Source organism: Micropterus salmoides, unplaced genomic scaffold, assembly GCF_014851395.1.
Source record: "Micropterus salmoides isolate LMB-PRFRI ecotype aquatic unplaced genomic scaffold, ASM1485139v1 Ms_hic_scaffold_20, whole genome shotgun sequence".
Classification (NCBI taxonomy): domain Eukaryota; kingdom Metazoa; phylum Chordata; class Actinopteri; order Centrarchiformes; family Centrarchidae; genus Micropterus; species Micropterus salmoides.
Genome location: NW_024041151.1, coordinates 24,620,800 through 24,641,800, shown reverse-complemented (window position 1 = coordinate 24,641,800; position 21,001 = coordinate 24,620,800). Strand labels below are relative to the sequence as shown.

Here is a 21,001-nt window from a genome sequence, read left to right as displayed (position 1 = left end):
GAATTGGTTTCAAAATTCCATTATTGTCAGGCTCCACACAGAAATGACAAGAGCTTTCGGAGAGAGTATTGACCATGGAATGTCCTTCTGAGATTTTAACCTTTTACATTGTTCAGCAACGCTTTGCAAAGCCACATTTGCCTGCTCATCAACACTTGCTATATTGCTCATCAGGAGAGAGAAAAAAAATCACAGATAGCTTAATTCCTTTCCACAGAGTTTAAACTCAGCAAGATAAAAATCACATAGTGTTAGTTATCTCCACAATCACTTCAGCTCCCACTTCCTGTTTAATCTCTAAATTAGGCCCCATTAGTTTCATTCACAGCACAGCGGATACTGGCCTAGAATCTTGGCTCACAGTGTCAGTTGGCAAATCAATGCTAATGCAGTGCTTACCTGTTTTCTACTAGTGTAAACAAACCTCTGGACTAAACCATGAGTGGCAGATGTAATAGTTTCCTCACCATTGCCCATGCCTGCTGTCATTACAGCTCCTCCTCCATGAGAAGATAGATGGCAGCATCAGATATAGTGTTGCTTGGCTTCCTGTCTAGTTTGTTTGCAATCAGATAGAATCTCCCATATCGTCAGTTACAACGACTTCTGCAAGTGATGTCAAGAACTTTAGCTTCGCCCACTTTACAATAAATATCCTTACACAGTTAACATGCTCTGCCAGGAATGTTCCACTTGATAAAGAGAGACAGAAAAATACATTGAAACAAAATGTTTATTTAGTAACTGCAGAGCTGTCTCTGTTACTATTGCTGAATGTTAGACTGTGCAACTAATTGCATTATACTCCAGCTGCATGCTGTGAACGCTTAATTAGAATATTCTGATTTGCAGTCTCAGACTGAACAGACACGGGAGCCTGACTTCAACATGCACATACTTCAGCCACATTTTAAAAAGGCAAAACATGGCCAAGATTCTCTTTTCCAAGCTCATCCCTTTTGTGCATAGAAGTCTCATATGCAGTCAAACCAAACAGTTCATAAATCATTGAGGTGAGTGAGAGAAGTGGTTACAAAAATAAGGTGAGAAAAAATCTGACGGAACTCATTATAAAAGATGGATGGATGAATGCGGAGATAAATCCAGGAGCCAAGAACAGGACAAACGTGATATATTAGCAAACACACGGCTCATATCCAGCATTTGCATTTGTGTGTGTGTGCGTGTGTGTGTGTGTGTGTGTGAATGCATGGGTGGTGTCTTTTGATGCCAAGCAACTCTTAGACCCCAGAAGGTATTAATTTTTGTGTTCATCCATCCATCTACCCATTGACTGATTCAAAAGCAAGTGACTGAACTATTAATTAGTAATGCCATAAACAAGCATCTGTTAAAGAAGAGCCAAACACGAGAGGTTGTGGATATTGTGAACAATACTTTACACTTCTACTGTCCAAGGGAGGCTTGGAATCATCTACAGTCACTGTCATCACTCCCACTGTTTGTGTTAAGCTCTCTTCGTCGCTCCCCCACTAACTAGAAAGCTGTTCAGGTTTACCCACTTCTAGAAAATTAAAATGAAACATGTCACACAGATGTCTTCAAGCAGCAATCCTTTCTTTAATTTATCCCCAGCTCCTTTTGGGAGAGATGACTTCTCAATCACTGGCTTGACTTTGGCTTTTGAAAGTCCCTGTCAATCCCCACACTGATTTAAGGCCAAAGCGTGGCACTGTGGCATCGGAGCCAGGGCAATCCATGCTGCATAATTCAACACTGCTCTCAAACCTGTCTCATTAAGGATCCTGGCCATGGTCCATGGTTCTGGGTATGAGGCTTTGAGTGACAGATCTGTTGCCAGCTTAGTACAAACAGGCATAGACCCAGAGTAAGCACGAGCTTCAGATTCAGCTTCGGCCCATTGCAAACCTGGCAAAAACTAGCCCCGGCTCCAGCCTCAACATCAGCCAGCACCGACTCCAGTCTTGGTATCTGTCCTACACGTGACAAGCACCAACCAAACTGCCCCCAAGTCGCCACAAGTTTACCCTGCAGTTGATTTATGAGTTGGAATGCAGGGTTTCTATTCTGATCAGGAAAAAAAACAAGTGGATTCTACTCATGCGTTGAATATGTTTTCTCAAACTTACTTGCATGACGTGATGTCAAATGCTGGCCCATGATGACTGGGAACGTCAGCCAACAGTCAACACATTATATTTTCAGTAATGTATACTGTTTATTAAAAAAGACATCAAAGTTTGATTTTCAACATGGTATGTTTTTTAAATGCTATGTTAGTTGGTTCAATGAGAACTTTCTGGTTCTTGGAAACAGCCAAAAAACATTTTTCCCTCCCTGGTAGCTCGATTGCAGAGAGGTTGGTAATGACGTGTTTGTCACTTTCAACTTCCCACCGCCAACCATAACGAATGTCACATTAGCCCAGAGTTAAAGTTCTGCCCTTAACTCTTGCTCTGGTTCAAAATCCAATCCAGGCAATTCCTCAGCCCAGGGCCTGACCTTAGACATATTTTACTTCAGCCAAAGTGACTGCCACACTCTGGAGCCATAAAGATTTTGGAATATCAAAGATTTATCTGCATGGATGCACAGTTTCTAACATTTGACAGACGTGGTGAGAGAGGAGGAAAGTTGCCTCCTGCATCAGTGAGAATTTCATTTCGCGAGTCGACAGAGGTGAGAGACGCACACTGACCTGCCAAATGAGGGGGGCAGGTGATAATCACAGCTCTGCACAAGAAGTTGTTGGTGGCGGTCATCACCTTGGCCCACTCAGCATCCTGTTGAAACACAGAAACAGAAATGCAGCATTATTTAATAAGCAAGTTGCACAGATTTCTTAGCAGATTATATCCTCTTTGGGTCAGTGGAGCTATTTATAGGTGGGATTTTCTGACTAATTTTGTTGATTTTTAAGTAGTATGCAGAAACTGTATTTAACTTAACCGGAGTCATAACTTTTTCAGTAGCTGACCCCATTTAAGTATTGAAGTGTGTATATTTGAAATTACATTGGCTAAATGATTACCTTTTTGGAGCCAAATTCTGAATCTCTGCATACATTAACACAGACATGTTTTATAATATGTCTAAACATAAACCATGCCCCTTCGAAAAATCAATAAACGACAAGTCATTAAATGTCATACCCAGGCATGAGACTGTGTTTATTAAGCATGTATTGAACAGTTTATGGATGTGAATTCTGTCAATTTGCTGATCGAAGGAGATAATGGTAGTAATCTATGCAAATTACGTAATAAAATAAACTTTAAAAGGTGTTGAATGACATTGTAACTCCCTTGGTCTCACATGTATTTCCACTTAACTTAAGCCTCCGGTGATAATTAAAATTCACCCACCACAGAACGTCATGTGCAACATAGAAAGCTCTTCAGAGTCTTCAGAGACTGCAAAACAACTAGAAATTCTTGGATACTAAAATTAGGAATTCAATTTACTATATATTTAGCTCTCTAGACTGACTCTCCACTAACTTTAGGATTATTTAAAAATATATATATTTTTATTCACAAGGCGATAACACAGTAAAGCCCCTCTGTAATTGGGAGTTTATATTTTCTAGCACCACTGTAACAACCCTCATCTCTTCAGAGCAGAGACTGTGAGCTATTTCAAGGTCAGAGCTGAAAAATGAAAGGTGCCCCAGCTCCTCGAGTTTGGACAAGCTATCCGCAAAGTCGCAAGGAGGCCAATTAATTTATTTTCATTTACACTTTCATCTAATGTTTATTTTATTTATTTTTTTGGTTTGTATATGCATGGCACTATTGCATTGTAGCAAGAGGACGCCGGGTGTGAAGCCAACCAGGACGAATGGGGCATTTCTGTGTGAAGTTTGCATTTTCTCCCCACGCCTGTGTGGGTGTCCTTTGGGTCCTCCAGTTCAGCTTAGGTGAACTGGAAACTCCAAATTTGCCCATAGCTGTGTACGTCAGTGTGAATGTGTCTATCTGTCAATATGTGTTAGCCCTGTGATAGACGTGCAAAATGTCAAGGGTGTGCCCTGCCTCTCACCCACATGCACAATATCCCAATAGGCAGTAGCCTCCTGTGGTCCTGCAAATGATAAGTGGGTATAGAAAATACTTCTAATTATTATTTTTGTTTCTTTTCTCATTCTCATTGTGATTATTATTGTGGTGTACTTGGGCAAAGAACTGTAATTATTGTTTTAGGTTTATTATTTAGTCTATAAAATGTAGGGCCACAACTAATCATTTTTTTTTATTATTAATTAATCTGCCAATGAATTTCATGACTAATCTCTTAATCAGTTGGTCAATAAAAAAAGTAAAGAATTGCCAACCTAAATTTCCCATAGCCCAATCTTAAAATTGCCTGTTTAGATATTTTATTATTAGATTTTATCACAGAAAATACACAAAAAACACATTAGAAAGGCTAGAACCTGTGCTTTATTGCAACCAACCAATTTTAATTTTAATTGTTTCAGCTCTAATAACGTGTCATAAATATTGAGTAATAGTCATCACAATTCCCTAGAACCCAGAGTGACATGTTCAGTTTGCTTATTTTGCCCCACCATATATCCAAAACCCAAATACCATACAACTTTTGCTTTAATCACTGTACTCACCCTGCCTATATTTGGTACAGGCGTTTATAAGGGACAGGCCTTTAATACCTTTTACACAAAAAAAGACGGGAAATAACCTACTATCAAACTGTTTATTTCAACCAGCATGAAAATCACCTGCATAAAAATGTGGCTTTTTTCGTGTCTCTTGTTTACCAGACGAGAAGATCTGAATTGTTTCCGTAAAAGTTGTGGAGAATCTAACCGATCTAACAATGTGTAGCATGTCCAGGTTTAAACATTATTATTATTTCTATGTGTGATATAAGTAGCTGAGAAGTAGCTCAAGCGGACGACTGAGCTTTAAGAGGTTTTATACATCCAAAGAACTTCAATGAAAACACTATTAAATTAACCATGATATAAACCAGAAAATCAGAAACTTGCTTGATGATTGACAAACGACAAATTAGTTAGGAAATATTTGGCAATATTTTTTCTGTATCAGCTAATTGATTAATCGACTAATCGTTTCAAGTCTCCACAGCATAATAGGAAATGAAGACTCTCCTAACTAGTAGAATTTGGTATTCAATTCAGTATTTCATAGTCTATAATTCAATAATTTTTATATTTTATCATACAGTAACCAAAATGCAATATTTTAAGCTGGAAAAATAATAATCATCAAAAATAAATACATTAACAGTAGAAATAAACAGTATATAGCATGCAAGCTGTACACTTAAGGGTGTACTGAGCCTTCTTGGTCTCTCAGCTGTGGATAAGGGAGACAGTCAGGCGGAACAGACAGTGCCTTCACAGGAGACGGCCTGTTTCCCCACTGAGGAAGCTGTTATCACTCTGTTGCGCCTCATCAGTCCCTGATTGAGCTGTTACTGTACTGTACCTGCCATATGGCCGTCACAGCAGAACCCAGCCGGACATTCTTCCACCCAACGCGTTCTGCCAGACACTCTGAAAGCTGTTGGGTGCCTCCCTGTGGAGAGACAGATGTTTCTCTTCAAGGTGAGCTTAAAACCCATAGACGCCCTCCTTTCTTAGGTGGGCAGAGTGCTGGAAGTTTAAAAGGGTCACTACACCCAAATTACAAAACAACAAACCCCCGGTGGTGTCTGGCCAGCTATTCAGCTAATTCTGTTATATATGCCATGATTTCCATGCACCTGCCTCCAGGACTTCTGCTGACACCCCCAATGCAATAAAACTTTTTGTTTTTGGTGCTCAAGCAATTATAAATGACATTTGAAAAACTCATTATCAACGTCTCTTTCAAGAGAAAGGTGCATTCTGCATATAACCAGAACTGGCTGTGAACAGTTTTCAGTGGGAACTATTTTCTTCCAATGCAAGAAACCGCATTTTTTATAATAGGACAAAATAAAATATACACAACTAAAGCAGTACTGACTTAAGTATGACATTTCAGATGAAAATGTATTCAAAATGTGTTTGAGGAAGAACAAAACAAGGTTAAATATTGCATGAGATGAGAGATGAGTTGTACCTCTGTTAGAAACATTCATCATATACAACTGATAAGAGCAGGGCCATCCCAGTTCACATTTGATGCTGTTTTAACTGCATCTGTGGCATTGTCATATTCACAGTGCTACTCACAAGCATTCCATCAGGAAATAGCTGAAATGCCTTAATAAGAAAATATCTGCAGATGAAGTGAAGGAAATGTGCTAATACACAAGTTTGGAACTACTGTAGAAAGGCTATGTTGCCATTTTCATTAAGTGTGTCCTTTTTTGGCTTTCAGCCATTTACACTCCACCACTGTGAGGGGAGAGATGTTTCAGAAGCAATAGCACAAAAATAGAACTATAAGGAACCATAACTTTCATGCTGAGGGAGCTCATAGAAAATAGTAAAATCCAATACAAGACAACAGCTGTGTGTTTAAACAGTCCCAATCGATGATGCCTCGAGGCAAGGTAAAGCAAGGTGTTTGTTGGGACAGGGGCTTGACTGAGATACACAGACTGTGTTGAAGGGCCGGATTCTGAGTTTTATTAAAGTAGAGAAAAAATCCAATGTGGTCTCCAGTATTGAAAAAGCACTCAAGTCAACAACATGCAGTCTGAGGAAAGAAATGAGCAGCGTACCTTTATCTTGAACTCCTGAGCACAACCCGGAGAGCTCTCTAACAGCTGCAGTACCCCTCCAGCTGCTGCAGCATACATGAGGAAGAATAGGAAGGACATCTGTGATGGCTCAATGCCAAACACAGACCTGCTGCACACTCCCATCTCCTCTTTTAGTTCTGGCAGAAAGGGATGAATGAACACAGACTGTTGCTCTTACACACACAGTAAATATATGCATTCCCCTGCAATGACAGTGTTCTATAAAGGTATGTATCATCACCGTTGTCAATAAACCACAGACAAGATATACTTAACAAAGAGACACTTGAAAGGATAATGATCATTATTCCTGTAACCAAGTCGAATCAAATCTAAACTCAAATGTAGATGACTTTTAGTCAGTCAATAAATCTGGTGCCGCAATGTATAATTTGATTTGGCATAAACATGTAGGCATGAATAATAATCTATACTTTTTAAATTTTTTGTGCTGACAACAAACTCCAAGAACAAGAACCACACTAAAATATAGACTTTTAATATTTCAATATTGTTAGAGGATGGGTGATAATGACTTTGTTGGTCCCTTGACACATCATTAGGTCATTTTCAGTGTATCCAATACTTTAGTATTGTACAGTGTAGTACAGTTGGGAATGACCAAATACCTACAAAACTAATCCCATCAGCCTCAGCTGTTCTTTGTGTGTAATTTGAATGTTAGCAAATATTAGCATGCTAACACACTAATGATGACCAACATTACACCTTCTGGAATGGGAGGTTGTTAGCATAGCAACCGCTACTATATGAACTACTAAAACTTTTACATTTACTTCACTCTGACTGATTGTCATAGATTTGTAAAATGCTGTTACCAAAATTTATTTTATTGTTTTGAGGGTCAGATATGTATGTTAGAATGTATCAAATGTCTTTACTAACATAAATTACTAATGTTGTCCAGAGTCAACACAAAGTAGAAGGAACTCAACATGCTCAGTTGAGGAAGATAGAGGAGGTGATATTTAAAGCTACTCTTAACACTGACCTGAAGTCCACGCATGTTGCTCAATGTACGAGTGCAGGGTCATACTGTCTAGCTCAACAGCGTTGGGTGTCTTTGAAGGATCCTGGACACATACTGTGGCACACAATCTGTCAATCTGAGTGCAAAATACAGTCACCACAACACACCCACACATGATGAGTTACTACTGTGAACCCAAAGCATCCCATTGATATAGATAAAAAAACAAATATGATTCTAGCAGGGCACAGTTTCTACTTCCCACTGTTACTCTAACCATTTATCCTTGGAAGGAAATGTTGTACTTTGTTGGGTTAAATGTACTCTTTTCCCATCAGTCCATAAGCACACTGCATCCTAAATGTAAAATATTATTACCACATCCATTTGGGACTTCACATTGATTCCCAGCAGGGTATTGAACATGCTGATTATAAAAGATATGAATTGAGACACAGCTATAGTTGTAAAAACTGGCCTCTATAGAACTACTGTATATCTGCTGATATGCTGTATATCATCTTGTTCTTCACATAAAAAAGTCAACGAGAAATTAATTAAACCACTCCTTGGCTTTGTAAGTATTCGCCCACTGATACTTGTAGTTATTTAGCTGATCCTTGTCAGACATTTCTAAGCACTGGGGAGTACAGAATATTGCTGTTTAAGTCTGATGCCTCACCTTCCACATAAGCTGGGTAAGATCCATTAGCACCACTGGAGATAGAGCAGGTATACTTGTTCTGTAGGTGCGAACTTTGGCACCTGGCCCACCCATGTGATGCACCTTCTTTCCACTATTAAATTGGGGGAAGGTTTCTAAGCCCAGCTCCTTAATGAGGTCCGATATGTGTGTTTGCGTGCTGAAAGAGACAGGAAGCCATTTTTTGTTTATGTTTACAGTGTTTCAGGATTTACTCTAGGGTTATGAGACTTTCAGCTGATGCATAATAAAAATGCATTTATTCTGAGTTTAGAGAAGTGGGCTTGAGAATGCAACATTGCTTTCAGTCTTTGCACAGGCAGAAAAATCTGAAAACTGGTCAAATGTAGACATGAAGCACAAGAGGGTGTGTGTGTGTGTGTGTGTGTGTGTGTATAGAAACATACAAACACAGGTAACAGATCAAAGAAAAAAAATTGCAGTTCTAGATTGTCTATATTCAGCAGTACTGTCTCAGTCCTGATATCATTGAATCTATCTATAACACATTAGAAACCTTTTCATCTTTTTATTTAAGTTATTAATCATTCATCTTAATCAAAGATTTTCTGATAAATGGGCAATTATGGGCACCTTAATTGTTTTTTTTTGTAATTGACACTTTTTTTGGTTTGTTTAATATTGTTTCATCTCGTGTCGGGCACAGACCTGGCACTGTGGCAATGAGTTAATTTGTCACAATGCTCATGTGAATAAAGCTTATCTCCCTAAGGTCTAAATGTTCTGCCTGTTCTGATATTAGAAGCCCTAATAATCTTCTGCACTGTTTTCTATGACTACATAATGACAAGGTCTATCGGACTTTCAGTTGCATACTAGTAGCCCACTCCAGAATAACTGATTTAATTTTGTCTCATGTTCAGTGCAACTCTGTTGCATTTCAAATGCTTCTAAATGGGTTTCAGCATCATTAACAAAACAACAAAGTCCTATCATGAGCAACATGTTACTGTCAACTAGAAAATCCCTGTAAGACATAATCATGCAATATAATGATAAATATCCTAGACTCAACTGGAGTGACTATTAAAAAATGTACTTTAGCATGTCTTGTCTTGGTTTCCTCTCTTATTATTCCTGTAATATTTTAACATTACCTTCCTACCCACTGCCCTCCAAGGTCCCAGGAATCAACACCATTGGCTGCAGGTATTTCAGTGGACACTGTGCGACCTCCCACCCGATCTGCAGAAATGATTTATTCAGAGCATTTCCCACACTAAAAGAATTCAGTATAAAATGACTTACCATTTCAGGTTACCAATTGCTTCCAATCATGATACAATTGTACAAACCTTTTCCTTCCACTATCAGTATTCTCAACTTGGCATTCCGTTTTCTGAGCAAATGAGCTGCACTCAGTCCAGAAAGTCCGGCGCCAACAATAATAACGTCCCAAATTTCTGCAGTCATAGTCAGGCTCTAGTGACTAAGTTTTTTCTGCCAACTTAGCGTGTGCTGTTAAACCGTGGAGTCCAACTTGTGTTCCCTTTTCTTCTCCTTATCAATTAGGTTATCTTTCAAAGCCTGGGCTGCTTTCATAATAGTGCACTTTGGAACTGTGAAAAACTTGGAGCTTGTGACCTACTTGGCAGAGAATCGGCTGTGTAAATTCCAGCAATAAAAGCCAGGAGAAGGCTTTTGATTTTTCAACAGTAGAGACATTGTCAGATGTAAGTGCATTTGTAACACTAAATAAATAATGCAAATATTCAAAATATTAATGTAAACTCATCACTTATAATCTAGTAACTTATTCTGCAAGCAGTGGGTTTGTCATACCACTGTGGGTGGTAATTTTATGGAAATGTGTTTATATTTCAAATTATTATTGTTATTTTAATTATTATTTCAAATTTTTTGACATATGTGTGAGTGAATCTGAACTGAAGGCCACATTGGTCCACAATGACTTTTTAGCAACTTCTGCTTTAAGACAAAGAGTAAAAGTTATGTATTTCTGTATTTACAATTAAAAGATGTTGAAAATATATAAATGATGAACACAGAATGGAGTAATTAACAGTAAATCAGAAGTAAAATTATGTCAAGCTATTGCCAGTATGGCACAAAACAGTGCCATGCAAATTAAAAATAAATGGGAGTCTGAGATTGGAGAACATAGAATGAAACATGGAAGAAAATAAACCTTAACCCAATGAAATTATCTGGAGCTGGAGGAAGTGTAGAGAACAATCTTCAAACTACTTTCATGTTGGTTTTTTTTTGGTTATGTTCGAAGTTCATGAACTTCTGGACCAAAGTCGTTTTATAAATGGTGTTGTAGAAATATCCCTGCAAATGAATCCTAAGAATGCAGCACTAAGAGTATGTCTGAAAATTGGAGACACTCATGCTTATTAAATATTTTGGTTATGGCAAGGAAATGCATAACTGGACATTGCTTCAGCAAGGATACACATTCTACTCTCTAAGAGACTGTACATTAAAGGAAGTGTATCAAGTCGAAAGAATTACCTACAAACTGAAATTACAAACAAAAAACATTTGAAAAAGAAGGCACCCACTCATTAGAAATAGGCCAATGAAACAAAAAAAGTGAATGTTAATGTTGCAACATAAAGCATGTAAATAGAAACCAAAGCGGTTCCTATATGTGCCAAATATAATATGAATGAGGAGCACTACTCTATTCTATCTATCTCTATTCTATTATAACTGTTGATGTTATGAAACAAGAACTGTGACCTTGAGTTTTATGTGACTGATTCAGTTTCTCTCAGTTGGTTACAAAGTGACAAGGACATTCAGATCAAGGTGTGTAAGTGAGTCCAAAGAACTGATGAATTTATTTGAAAAAGGGTAATGAGATAATATAACACTCCTGTATTTATCCAAGCAGTGAAACTCCCTGATGTATTCACTCGGATTGGTCTTTTTCTAGCGCAACAAACATTAATTCTAAAGTAGGCATGAAGGTGTCTATCATGCCAAACTGCTTAGGCAAGGCCAAATACTCTAGCACTATGGTTACATATATTTTTATTTAAATGGTGATTATGATGATACGTGTGCTCTTGTGTGTTTTATTCAGATTTTGCGCTTGGTAAGAATGCTATCTCAATAGCCAGTAATTAGCTTCTGAATCCTGACTTGAGTTCAGTAGCTTCACTTTGGGATGGGTTTCAATGGCCTGTTCTGTTTTGGATTGGAACAGTTGTCTATCTGTACATCCAGCAGAAATGTATCAATTACAACATTCATTTGGAGTCCACCTGATGAATGTAGGTTGTAACAGTTCAACAGAGGAAGTCATCTCCACAATACTTCACACAACCCTGTCTCACCTTGACAACAACACCTACATGATGATATTGTTCATTGACAGAAACCCCTCTAAACTGGTCACCAAACTACCTTGGCATCAGCTCTTCCCTCTGTAACTGGACCCTGGACTTTCTAACCAACAAACCCCAGTCTGTGAGGTTGGACAACCACAGCTCTTCCACTCTGGCCCTGAATACTGGAGTCCCTCAGGGCTGTATGCTGAGCCCTCTTCAACACCATTATAAAGTTTACTGGTGAGACTGAGGAGAAGGGCCTTATCAGCATCAACAATGACACAGTCTGCAAGCTCCCAGTTCCCCACCATCATGGACATCCAATGCAAGCAATACTTGCGGAGAGCATACTCCACAACATACAGTATGTTAGCAGTGTATATAACGTAGCCGCATACACCAGCACAAGGAAACGTTGTATACTGACAGCAAAGTGGAATCTAGTCTAACATAATCTGACTTTGTCCATCTGATGTGCTTGACGGATAGCATACAGGTTTGTTCAAATGGTTCCATTTCTTCATATAACAGTACTTAGGAAAACATGAGGAGTATCAGTTTCATGCTTTTAAAGCTCTTAAATGTAACTTCTCCATGCAAATTCCACCTCATTCAAAGACAAATATTGCTTTCCTGAACTGAACCGTTCAAATTTTGAAAAGAGTGGGTGTGTGGGGTCAGAGCTGTTTTTTAGATGGATCTGGCTCTGGCTCTGACAGCACTGCTTTAGCAGCTGGTGGCTTTAAATATAAATGTTTTCAGCACTCCTTAACAGTCCACCAATGGCTTAAAAACGCATACGGGAATAACCCTATAATCCAAAACACCTTGTGGGTTTGGTCTCGGGTGTTATCAATATTGAAAGCCCCTAAAATATACCTGGACACTTCAGTATGCTCTAATCATGCATTTAGACCAGGTCTTGGGGACCCGGTCTTCACCACTAGGAGGGAGAAGGTTATCATCTTTCTAAGAGATTTCTATATTAATGATAACCTTGTCTCTTTTCAGCAACGGCAGCAGACATTTCAGCTCCTGACTTCTCATTTCTTTCTGTTTTTTACAATTGCAACACTTTTTAAAGGATCATGTCCCATAAAATGCTACTTACCAGATTATAAAATATAATAAAGACGCCATGTCTAATTTTTACATCATTCTACAACCTTTATTCAAACAGTACTTCACCCCGCTGTGTGTCATTTCTAGGGTCATTGTATATATGAAGCTCAGGCCATCTCTATATACTTTTTTGACTGTTTCAGAAATTCTGAAAACTTGTTGTTAGTCCTTATAAAGAAATCAGAGTGAATGGTCAAAGGTTTAACAGCGTAACTTTGGTATATGTCAATACTCATGTCATAATAATTTGTTTTGCTGTATTTCTATACCATATATATATATATATATGTTTTTCAATCAAGAATTGCCCAAAGCATTTAAAATAAATGTGGTGACTACAAGAGAGTTATACAACTGGAGATAAAATTCTTTATCCTTTATCGCTGATCTATTTTCTGCATGTTTCTGCTGAAGGACACCCAGCCGTTTCTCACTTATAAAGGCAGTTTTCTTGTAGATTTGGCACAGAGCTAAGCTTTGCAGTTTTTTACAGACAGCCTGGTTATATATACAAACCTTGCTGGCTCATGTTTTTGGCTGTGCAACCAGTTTCTTGTCACTTGAGACTTCAAATTCTCTCTTTGTCTTCCTTATTATTTGAAACCACAGACATCTAACAAATGAAAGGTTTTTAAGGGATGTATTGTGTATGCAACAAATTAGAGGGCGGGTGCAGTTGCTGTGTGTTTTCTTATGCAGGTGAAGTCAGATGATTTTCTATTTATTTTCAAGTTAAAATGTTTGACTGAATTATTTTGTTTGTTTTCATCCAAATCATTTAAAAGTTAAGTTAATGACCAATGTGACCATTTCCAGACAGGCATACAGACAAACAAACAAGTAAATATGTCTGACTATAGACACAGCGGCATAGTTTTGAAGATTTTTTGCTTTCAGTGCAGTTCAGTGCTCATCAAATTAACACCCTGATTTTCCAGCCACCTCATGCGAAACCCCATCAAATTGTGGGATTGCTCCTCCAGTTTCACTTGTTTAAGCAGGGATTACTGTGGATTGTGGTTGTGGTAATGATAAAGCATTTGGGAAAGTTATAGGATGTTAAAGGCAATATTAACAGCTGAATAGCAATACCAAGTAAACATCCTAAACAGGTAAAACAGGTACTTTTGATCTGATTTAACCATCCAATCAGAAGGTTTTATGGTAATAAAGGGGAAGTAAAGGAGGAGCTTCCTGTAGCAGGCAGCACACTATTACTTTGTATTCCGTTGCCAGACATTTGGATGTAGTATCTGCATTCAGGTAATAGCAATATATAAACTTGCTTTTAAATTTTTTATAAATTTGTCTGTAAGCTCACAGTTCCTACCAGTTGAGAATATGTCAATAAACTGTATTTTGTACATGTAAAGACACTGTATTTTCTGTCTGTTTGTCTGTTCTGTCTCAGTCTTTTTAACCACTTGCTCTTAATGGCTTTATTTTAAACAGGGCCACTATGTTCAGACACAGCTGCAGTCGTTTGAGGTTGGCTTTCTTCCTCAGTTGTCCACCTTGGTTGTCCGCCTTCTTCTTATTCACTGCAAGTCTCTTGAGCACAGGTAACAATACAGACACACAAGCCCTTGTTATCTAGTACACTGTATTGGTACTGTGTAGCTTGGTATGGAATGAAGCATCTCTCATTGAGACCTTCATTTCTCTTCCCTGTTGAACGCTGCTGAGCTGTAGGCCTCAGTGGTGTAAGCTTCCCCGTGTGTTACCATGGCGTTCACTATCTGTCCAATCAAGATTTGAGATTATGCCTCCAGATGATTGTTGACTCCCTAATGTTCCAGGGATTTGAGCTCATATGTTTTTTTTTTCTTCAGGGCGGGGCTCTTAATAGACTGAGCTGCACACATCTAGTTTGAAAAAAGTATATTTGGAAAATATTCGTTATGGAAAGAGTATTAAGTAGTATTATTGTTTCTTACATTAATACATACATGTAACAGCTGGAATAAGAGCACTGGCACTGTACAGTTAGTTACACTAATTATCTTTCATTTTATAATTGTTACACTTTTAATATAAAAAAATACACTTCTAATGCTAAACTGAACACTTGAATCTCTGAGCAGCATAATTATTGAGTCCCTGTGGGCCACATACATTGAAAAGCCCGTTCCAGTCTAATTCTAGGTCTCTTATTAAGTGTGCACTTACATTTATTTCTGATCTTGATCTATCTTAATGGATCATGCTTTATTTAGTACTTTATTGTCCAAACTGAATCAGGAAAATAGGTTTTTCATTATACTCCCTTCTAATGGAGTTATTTCAAGACATTTTCAAACCATAAAATCTAGTTTCTCTTATTAAGCTTAAGAAAACAGTAAAAAGCTGCTTTGTGTTCGCTTTGCTAAGAGATATATACATACTTCCCTGTGATTACATTTATTTTTATTTTTCTGCCAATGGAGCTCTTTCTTTGTAACTAGCCCATAAAGTAATTCCACTAAGTCATTTTTATATTCCTGTGTGCATTTGACTCCAACTATTATGTTTGTGTTTTTCTTGCTTTCTAAGGCCAGGCTTTATTTGAGAAAATAATATGAATCAATATTAAATGTATAAAACTGTGTGCATGGAAAGCGTACACTCTGGCTCAACGACAAAAAGATTTTCTTGAATGAGAATATGTCACGTTTATCCTTGAGGATTACAATGATTTTTTTAAGAAACAGCAAATATGTGTCTGTGATTAATTTTAAGACTTCATTTCCTAAGAATTGAAATCCACACGTGGGGTGCAGGTGACGTCCACCGGCACACAGACCATCCAAAAGGCAGAAGGAGAGAGTGTGACTCTGGGCTGCAGTTACACACTGAGCCCTTTGGACACTGGAGAACTTGACATTGAATGGTCTTTGGTCAGTCAAGACACCACGCAGAAAGATCAGATGGTAAGAAGCAGAATGAGAATGGTGCAAATTATATTATTGTTGTGTACATAGGGTCTGATATAAAGTATGGGGATTATAAAGCAGAATTTGAATTCACTTGGTGTATGCTAAGACACCCTTTGTGTGTGTGTGTTTCTAAAGTTAAATAACAACAACATTCCAATACTTCCAAGACCATGTTATTTGGTTAAAAAAAATGTGGGGAAAATAAAAAGATCCTAGAAATGAAACATCAATGTATCCATTCATTATTGATTTATTCTTTGTTGAAAACTTTATTTCTCATACAGTACATGTTGATGATGTACCTTGCCTGTATTTTTGTTTCTTCAGCTGACCTGTTGTGTGCACTGGCTGAAAAGGCTGTGCAAGCAATTCATTTGAATTAATAAATTAGAAGTCTACAAATTAAATGCTGTCAGAATTAGCACCAAATTACCAAGTTCTTTCCAGGAAATGACAGTTATGGACCTGTAAAATGATCGAGTTCTTTAACATCACCACCGTATTTGAGTTAATTAGTATTCAGAACACAATTAGGTCAAGACAAAGCTTAGAAACCTGTAAATATAAGCATTATTACACATACCATAATGACATATTTAAAATATCCAATTCAAAAAACACTTACTAAATTATTCATATTCAAAGTATTCTCATCTTCATTTTGCTTGTGCATCTACAAGTCTAAATGAGAAATTGGTCCAGGAGACTACTGTGTGGATGAACACCACCATTTTCACAGGAATTTTTTTTTATTTGCTTTTTAAATTAAATGAGTCATTAGAGTTGGAGACTTGAAGGCATATTTTTTCTACCCTTAGGCAACAGACATTTGATCACAATCACTCTAAGGTTCGTCAAGTTCCAGTATGTGCTGCTTTAGATAAGTGATCAGTGCAGATTATTGGTTCTTGTGCAAACTGAATGCTTTGCACTGCAGCCAAACACTTAAACAGTTCCAGCTCTTTATTCTAATTATTTATCACCTGCTAGCTTAAAGCTGCCATAATTGATTTTATGCTATTATTATATATACTAACAGTTGCCTATTTACACATCCATCAGACAGGAAACATTATCCAGTAACACACAGATCAACACTGGTGTTCATTTGGGCCAGTGTTTCTGTCCTCCTGATCACTGTGAGTCCACTATATGCTGTTCTTTATCTCTGGGGTTAGGTTTCCATGAACATAGGTTTTTTTAACTGCTACATATTCCACTTTCTTCACCAGTAAGTCATTAACTAGAAGTGTACAGTGGATGTATGAGAGCTGCTGAAATCAGCTTCCTGACTAAACCAAACAGAAAATTTATAAACAATGAGCTAAAACAGGCTAAAAAACTCCAGGGTGTTAATTCTAGGTGTGTGTCACTGCGAGGTAACCCTTATTAGCTATTCAGAATTGATGGCATAAATATTTAATGCACATTTAATTGGTTAACATCAATTAAAACTATCATTCATAGTCCTTTGTTCACTCTTTGTTGAATCTGTCTTTTTATTTTGTTTTCAATCAGCTCCTATCCTATACCAGCGGCACTAAATACATCCATGGTGACCACGCTCCTACACAAGGACTCAGCTTTGCTGCTCAGGACCCCTCAATGGGTGACGCTTCACTCTCAATTGCTCAGCTGTCACCTGCTCATAGTGCAACGTACCAGTGTAAAGTGAAGAAATCACCTGGAGTGGACATGCACAAGGTGTCACTGGTGGTAATGGGTAAGACTGGTTCATGTGTACTGTATTTTTAAAATGGATGGAGGGTTGTTGTGATGATAATGTTTTTGATAACTATCAAAGGTGCTGTAGAATGGAAAACAGTATTTACATCAGCAACAAAAGAGAGTTCAGGACATGAAAATGACATACTTCCTACTTCATATGTAAATCTTGCACATGCAAATGACCCTAGAAAAACAGGTGAATGCAAACAAACAGTAGATGTTACATAGCATCTGGGATTATTAAATTTAAATATACCAGCCCGAGTTCCAGAGAAGCGGTCGAATGAGCTCATCGACATGGAGGTTGTTTTGTATGAACAGAAAGTGCTTTTATGGCTATGAAGCCACAGTAAATATTTTCTGGGTTTCCCTCTGATGTCCTCAGATTGCTCTGCCTCAACTCTGTGATTTATGAAGTTTCCTGATGAACAGATTTACTTGTTGCTAATGCTACAGTAACTGCTAGCTGTTGCTAATGGTAGCTGCTGTTACCTGACTTCCGGTGACATCTGACTTCTCGTGCCACAGAAAGTGGCAGCACGACACAGCAGCTCCCTCTTACTTTTCCTAGTTTTTAACCTTTCTTATATTTTAACTTTTTACTTATGCACTAATTGACACTTTATTTATTTGCACATTCTAGCCTTTTTCTTTTGTAAATAGGACTACGTTACACAAACAATGGACACAGCGACCACCAAACAACGAAACACCGGAGTCTACTCATGTGAAGAGCTCTTACAGCATCGGGATCGACCTGTTGCATGTCCAAATGAGATCCCAGTGAAGTTAAGGATAAGAAGATGAGGATGTCGTGCTGGCATGACGGTGAGGAACAAGAAGACGGGGAGTCAGTGGAGATACAAGCCATGTCTTCCCTTGGTCGTCATGGGGAACTTCTGCTCACTGACGAACAAGATGGATGAACTCTCGGCTCTGGTCAGCTGGCAGCGAGAGTATCGGGAGTGCCGCATGTTATGTCTGACTAAAACTTGGCTGAATGGGAAAACACCAGATTGCTCAGTGGAACTAGTTCGAGCAGATAGGAAGAAACAGAGTGGTAAGAAGTTGGAAGGAGGACTTGCTGTATCCAAATGGTGTAACCCAGGACATGTTACCACAAAGGCAGAAATCTGCACGCCGGATGTTTAGGTGCTGGCTGTCGGGTTGAGACAATACTTACCTGCCTCAAGAGATCTGAGACGCCATTGCCATCACTGTTTATATTTCAACGTTGGCAGTGGCGGCGCACGCTTGTGACGTCATCCATGGGCGAAGGCTTTTGCGTCGCCGGCAGCACCCACTCCAGCTCACCTCCCCCTCCTAACGAACAGCTCTCTTATCTGCCCTCCCTCCCCTCCATCTAAATGTTCTCCCTCCACAACCCTTCCTCTGCCTTCCCCCCTCCCGTTTCTCCCCTCCCCTCCGCTCCCCTGCCCCTGCACCCCAGTCATCACAACCAGGATCAACCCGGACATCAGGTTCTGTAAGGACAGGATCATCCCCACCAAAAGGATATGTTGCTTCCCCAAAAACAAGCCCTAGATCAATAGAGACATCATATCTCTGTTGAGCAAGAAAAAGATTGCTTTCACGGCATGGTACAATGAAGAGGCCAAGAAAGCAATCCAGAGGGAGCTGAAGAGAGAGCCGAGGTGGGCTAAGGATTCAGGGGAAGCTACAGCAGAACAACAGCAATGAGGTGTTGGGGGGGGGGGGGCATCACAGGTATGACCAGACCAGCAGGAGCAGCTTAGGGGACAAAGGGCCGAGCCAACGAGTTAAACCAGTTTTCCAACAGGTTTGACTTAACCACGCTCTCCCCACCTCCTCAAGTAGCCTTCAACTTTCTTTAGCAAATATCTCCATTCTTCTTGCTAATGTTGAATCTGAATTAAATGTTGGGTAATTTTTGGTCTCTGTAAATTATATTAAACAGAGTGCTCTCTAGATCTTCTTTATATAAAAAGTGCAATGAGATGACTTTTGTTATGAATTGGCGCTATATAGATAAAACTGAATACATTTGAAATAACAAACCTGGATTTAAACATTTACCTAGCCAGGTAAAACTCCTGAATTCCACAGTGAAAACAAATATTGTGCTTATTGTAGAAAGACTCATAAAATACTTAAAATGAAATAATAAACTTTATATTGATGTCAAAATGTGTATCTACAATAACTAATCCTCAGTTTCACTGCTCATGCCTAAGCACCAGTGTTGGATAGCAATTACATAAAATATAAAATTATATAATGATAATGAAATGACAGGACGGGCTCTCAGCTAGCTAACATCAGATAGCTCATTTGAAGTTAAATAAATGCTAATTACAAAACTCTGAAGGTAGGAAAGTTAAGTGTATTAAAGCAGCTAGATAGCTCACTACTGACATTAACTTACAGCATCTCCATTAGTGTGTGATGCGCTGGACTGGAGCAGCTGCTGCTGCGAGTGATGCAGACGGAGAAGACGTTCAATTAACGTCAAGGTTAGGAAATGGTACGGTCCATTATAGGGGTGTCAGAAAATGTACTTCCGGGTTCTTGAATATAAGGCATGAGTATGGGAAATATTTTGTAATATTTGTAATAAGAAAGAAAGTAAGAAAGACCCCACTGAACTGTTGTTTTTGCCTCTTTTGGAGGGGTGCAAGCCTTAATTATGGGGGTCAAACCCCCCCCCAATCTGCCCCCGTAATTTGAACCATGGCCGCACGGCTAACTGTGTAGCTAACAGCAGATGATGATAGCAGTAGTTAGCAGCTAAAGTAACTGGTCACATACAAACTCCATAAATCACCAAAAGTGGAGACAGAGCAGCCAGAGGACATCAGGTGGGAAACCAGACAATATTTTCACCATCAAATCTGATCCAGTTTCACTAAAATCAGTGAATAAAGTTATGAAGTTTTTGTTCAGTAATGAGTGAGACCAATTTTCATATAGCAGGCTTTAATTCAGCTGTGCAGCTAGGCCCCGCCCTTCTTCTGTACTCGGACAAGGTGGCCAATCAGAAGCAAGTGGGCTTTTAACTGCCGTTTCTGGTGAACGTTCTTTCAGAGAATGGGGGTGAGGTTAATAGTCGGACATAATACATTACCATGACAACCAAAAACTGACCGGCTGGAGTGTTCACTAACGATATGCTGTGTTAACATCACTACACTGTAAAGTTTAGTACACTTTACTGTCTGGCAGGAGTAGCTATTACTTACCCATGACAGAAACTAATGTGCGCGTATCAGCTGTTATCATACAGTCGATGGTCCTGTCACATACTGCACATGATAACTCCCACTACGTTTTATGGTGCGCTTACTTTACCGCGGGGGTGTGGGGGTCTATTACTCTGTTGAACTGTATGTAAAGACTTCTGATGCCATTACCTCCGCCGATGTAAAATGCGGCCATCAGTAAAATGCATGTTGCAGACTGTATATAAGATGGTGGCGGGTGAAAGTGTGACGCGTTTTCTGTCATCTGTCCTCCAACACGCACAAATGCCAAAATG

General features: G+C 38.8%; 2 protein-coding genes across 2 annotated transcripts in view; one reads left to right on the top strand and one right to left on the bottom strand.

The window, feature by feature from the left end:
* The window catches only part of si:ch211-127i16.2 (probable flavin-containing monoamine oxidase A), a 39,953-nt gene extending 29,996 nt beyond the window's left edge, over positions 1-9,957 (bottom strand). Inside the window, exons 1-7 of the mRNA XM_038734641.1 lie at positions 9,713-9,957; positions 9,515-9,602; positions 8,376-8,556; positions 7,715-7,829; positions 6,682-6,839; positions 5,457-5,546; positions 2,681-2,765 (exon numbers count right to left, since the gene is read on the bottom strand). Of these exons, the coding sequence (XP_038590569.1) occupies positions 2,681-2,765; positions 5,457-5,546; positions 6,682-6,839; positions 7,715-7,829; positions 8,376-8,556; positions 9,515-9,602; positions 9,713-9,830 (835 nt within the window). The 5' untranslated portion in view covers positions 9,831-9,957. The remainder of the gene's footprint in view (positions 1-2,680; positions 2,766-5,456; positions 5,547-6,681; positions 6,840-7,714; positions 7,830-8,375; positions 8,557-9,514; positions 9,603-9,712) is intronic.
* Positions 9,958-14,071: 4,114 nt separating this feature from the next.
* On the top strand, positions 14,072-19,700 carry LOC119915069 (coxsackievirus and adenovirus receptor homolog). Its single transcript, XM_038734643.1, has 4 exons — positions 14,072-14,104; positions 14,294-14,403; positions 15,575-15,750; positions 17,275-19,700. The coding sequence occupies exons 2-4, from the start codon at positions 14,301-14,303 to the stop codon at positions 17,509-17,511; spliced, it is 516 nt and encodes a 171-aa protein (XP_038590571.1). The 5' UTR covers positions 14,072-14,104; positions 14,294-14,300; the 3' UTR covers positions 17,512-19,700.
* The last annotated feature ends 1,301 nt before the right edge of the window (positions 19,701-21,001 follow it).

Bases quoted from the DNA above. Each gene is read 5' to 3' on its own strand.
- LOC119915069 (XM_038734643.1), top strand. From the start codon at position 14,301: ATGTTCAGACACAGCTGCAGTCGTTTGAGGTTGGCTTTCTTCCTCAGT. The intron at 14,404-15,574 runs GTAACAATACAG...TCATTTCCTAAG, and splicing joins TGCAAGTCTCTTGAGCACAG to AATTGAAATCCACACGTGGG. The intron at 15,751-17,274 runs GTAAGAAGCAGA...GTTTTCAATCAG, and splicing joins CCACGCAGAAAGATCAGATG to CTCCTATCCTATACCAGCGG.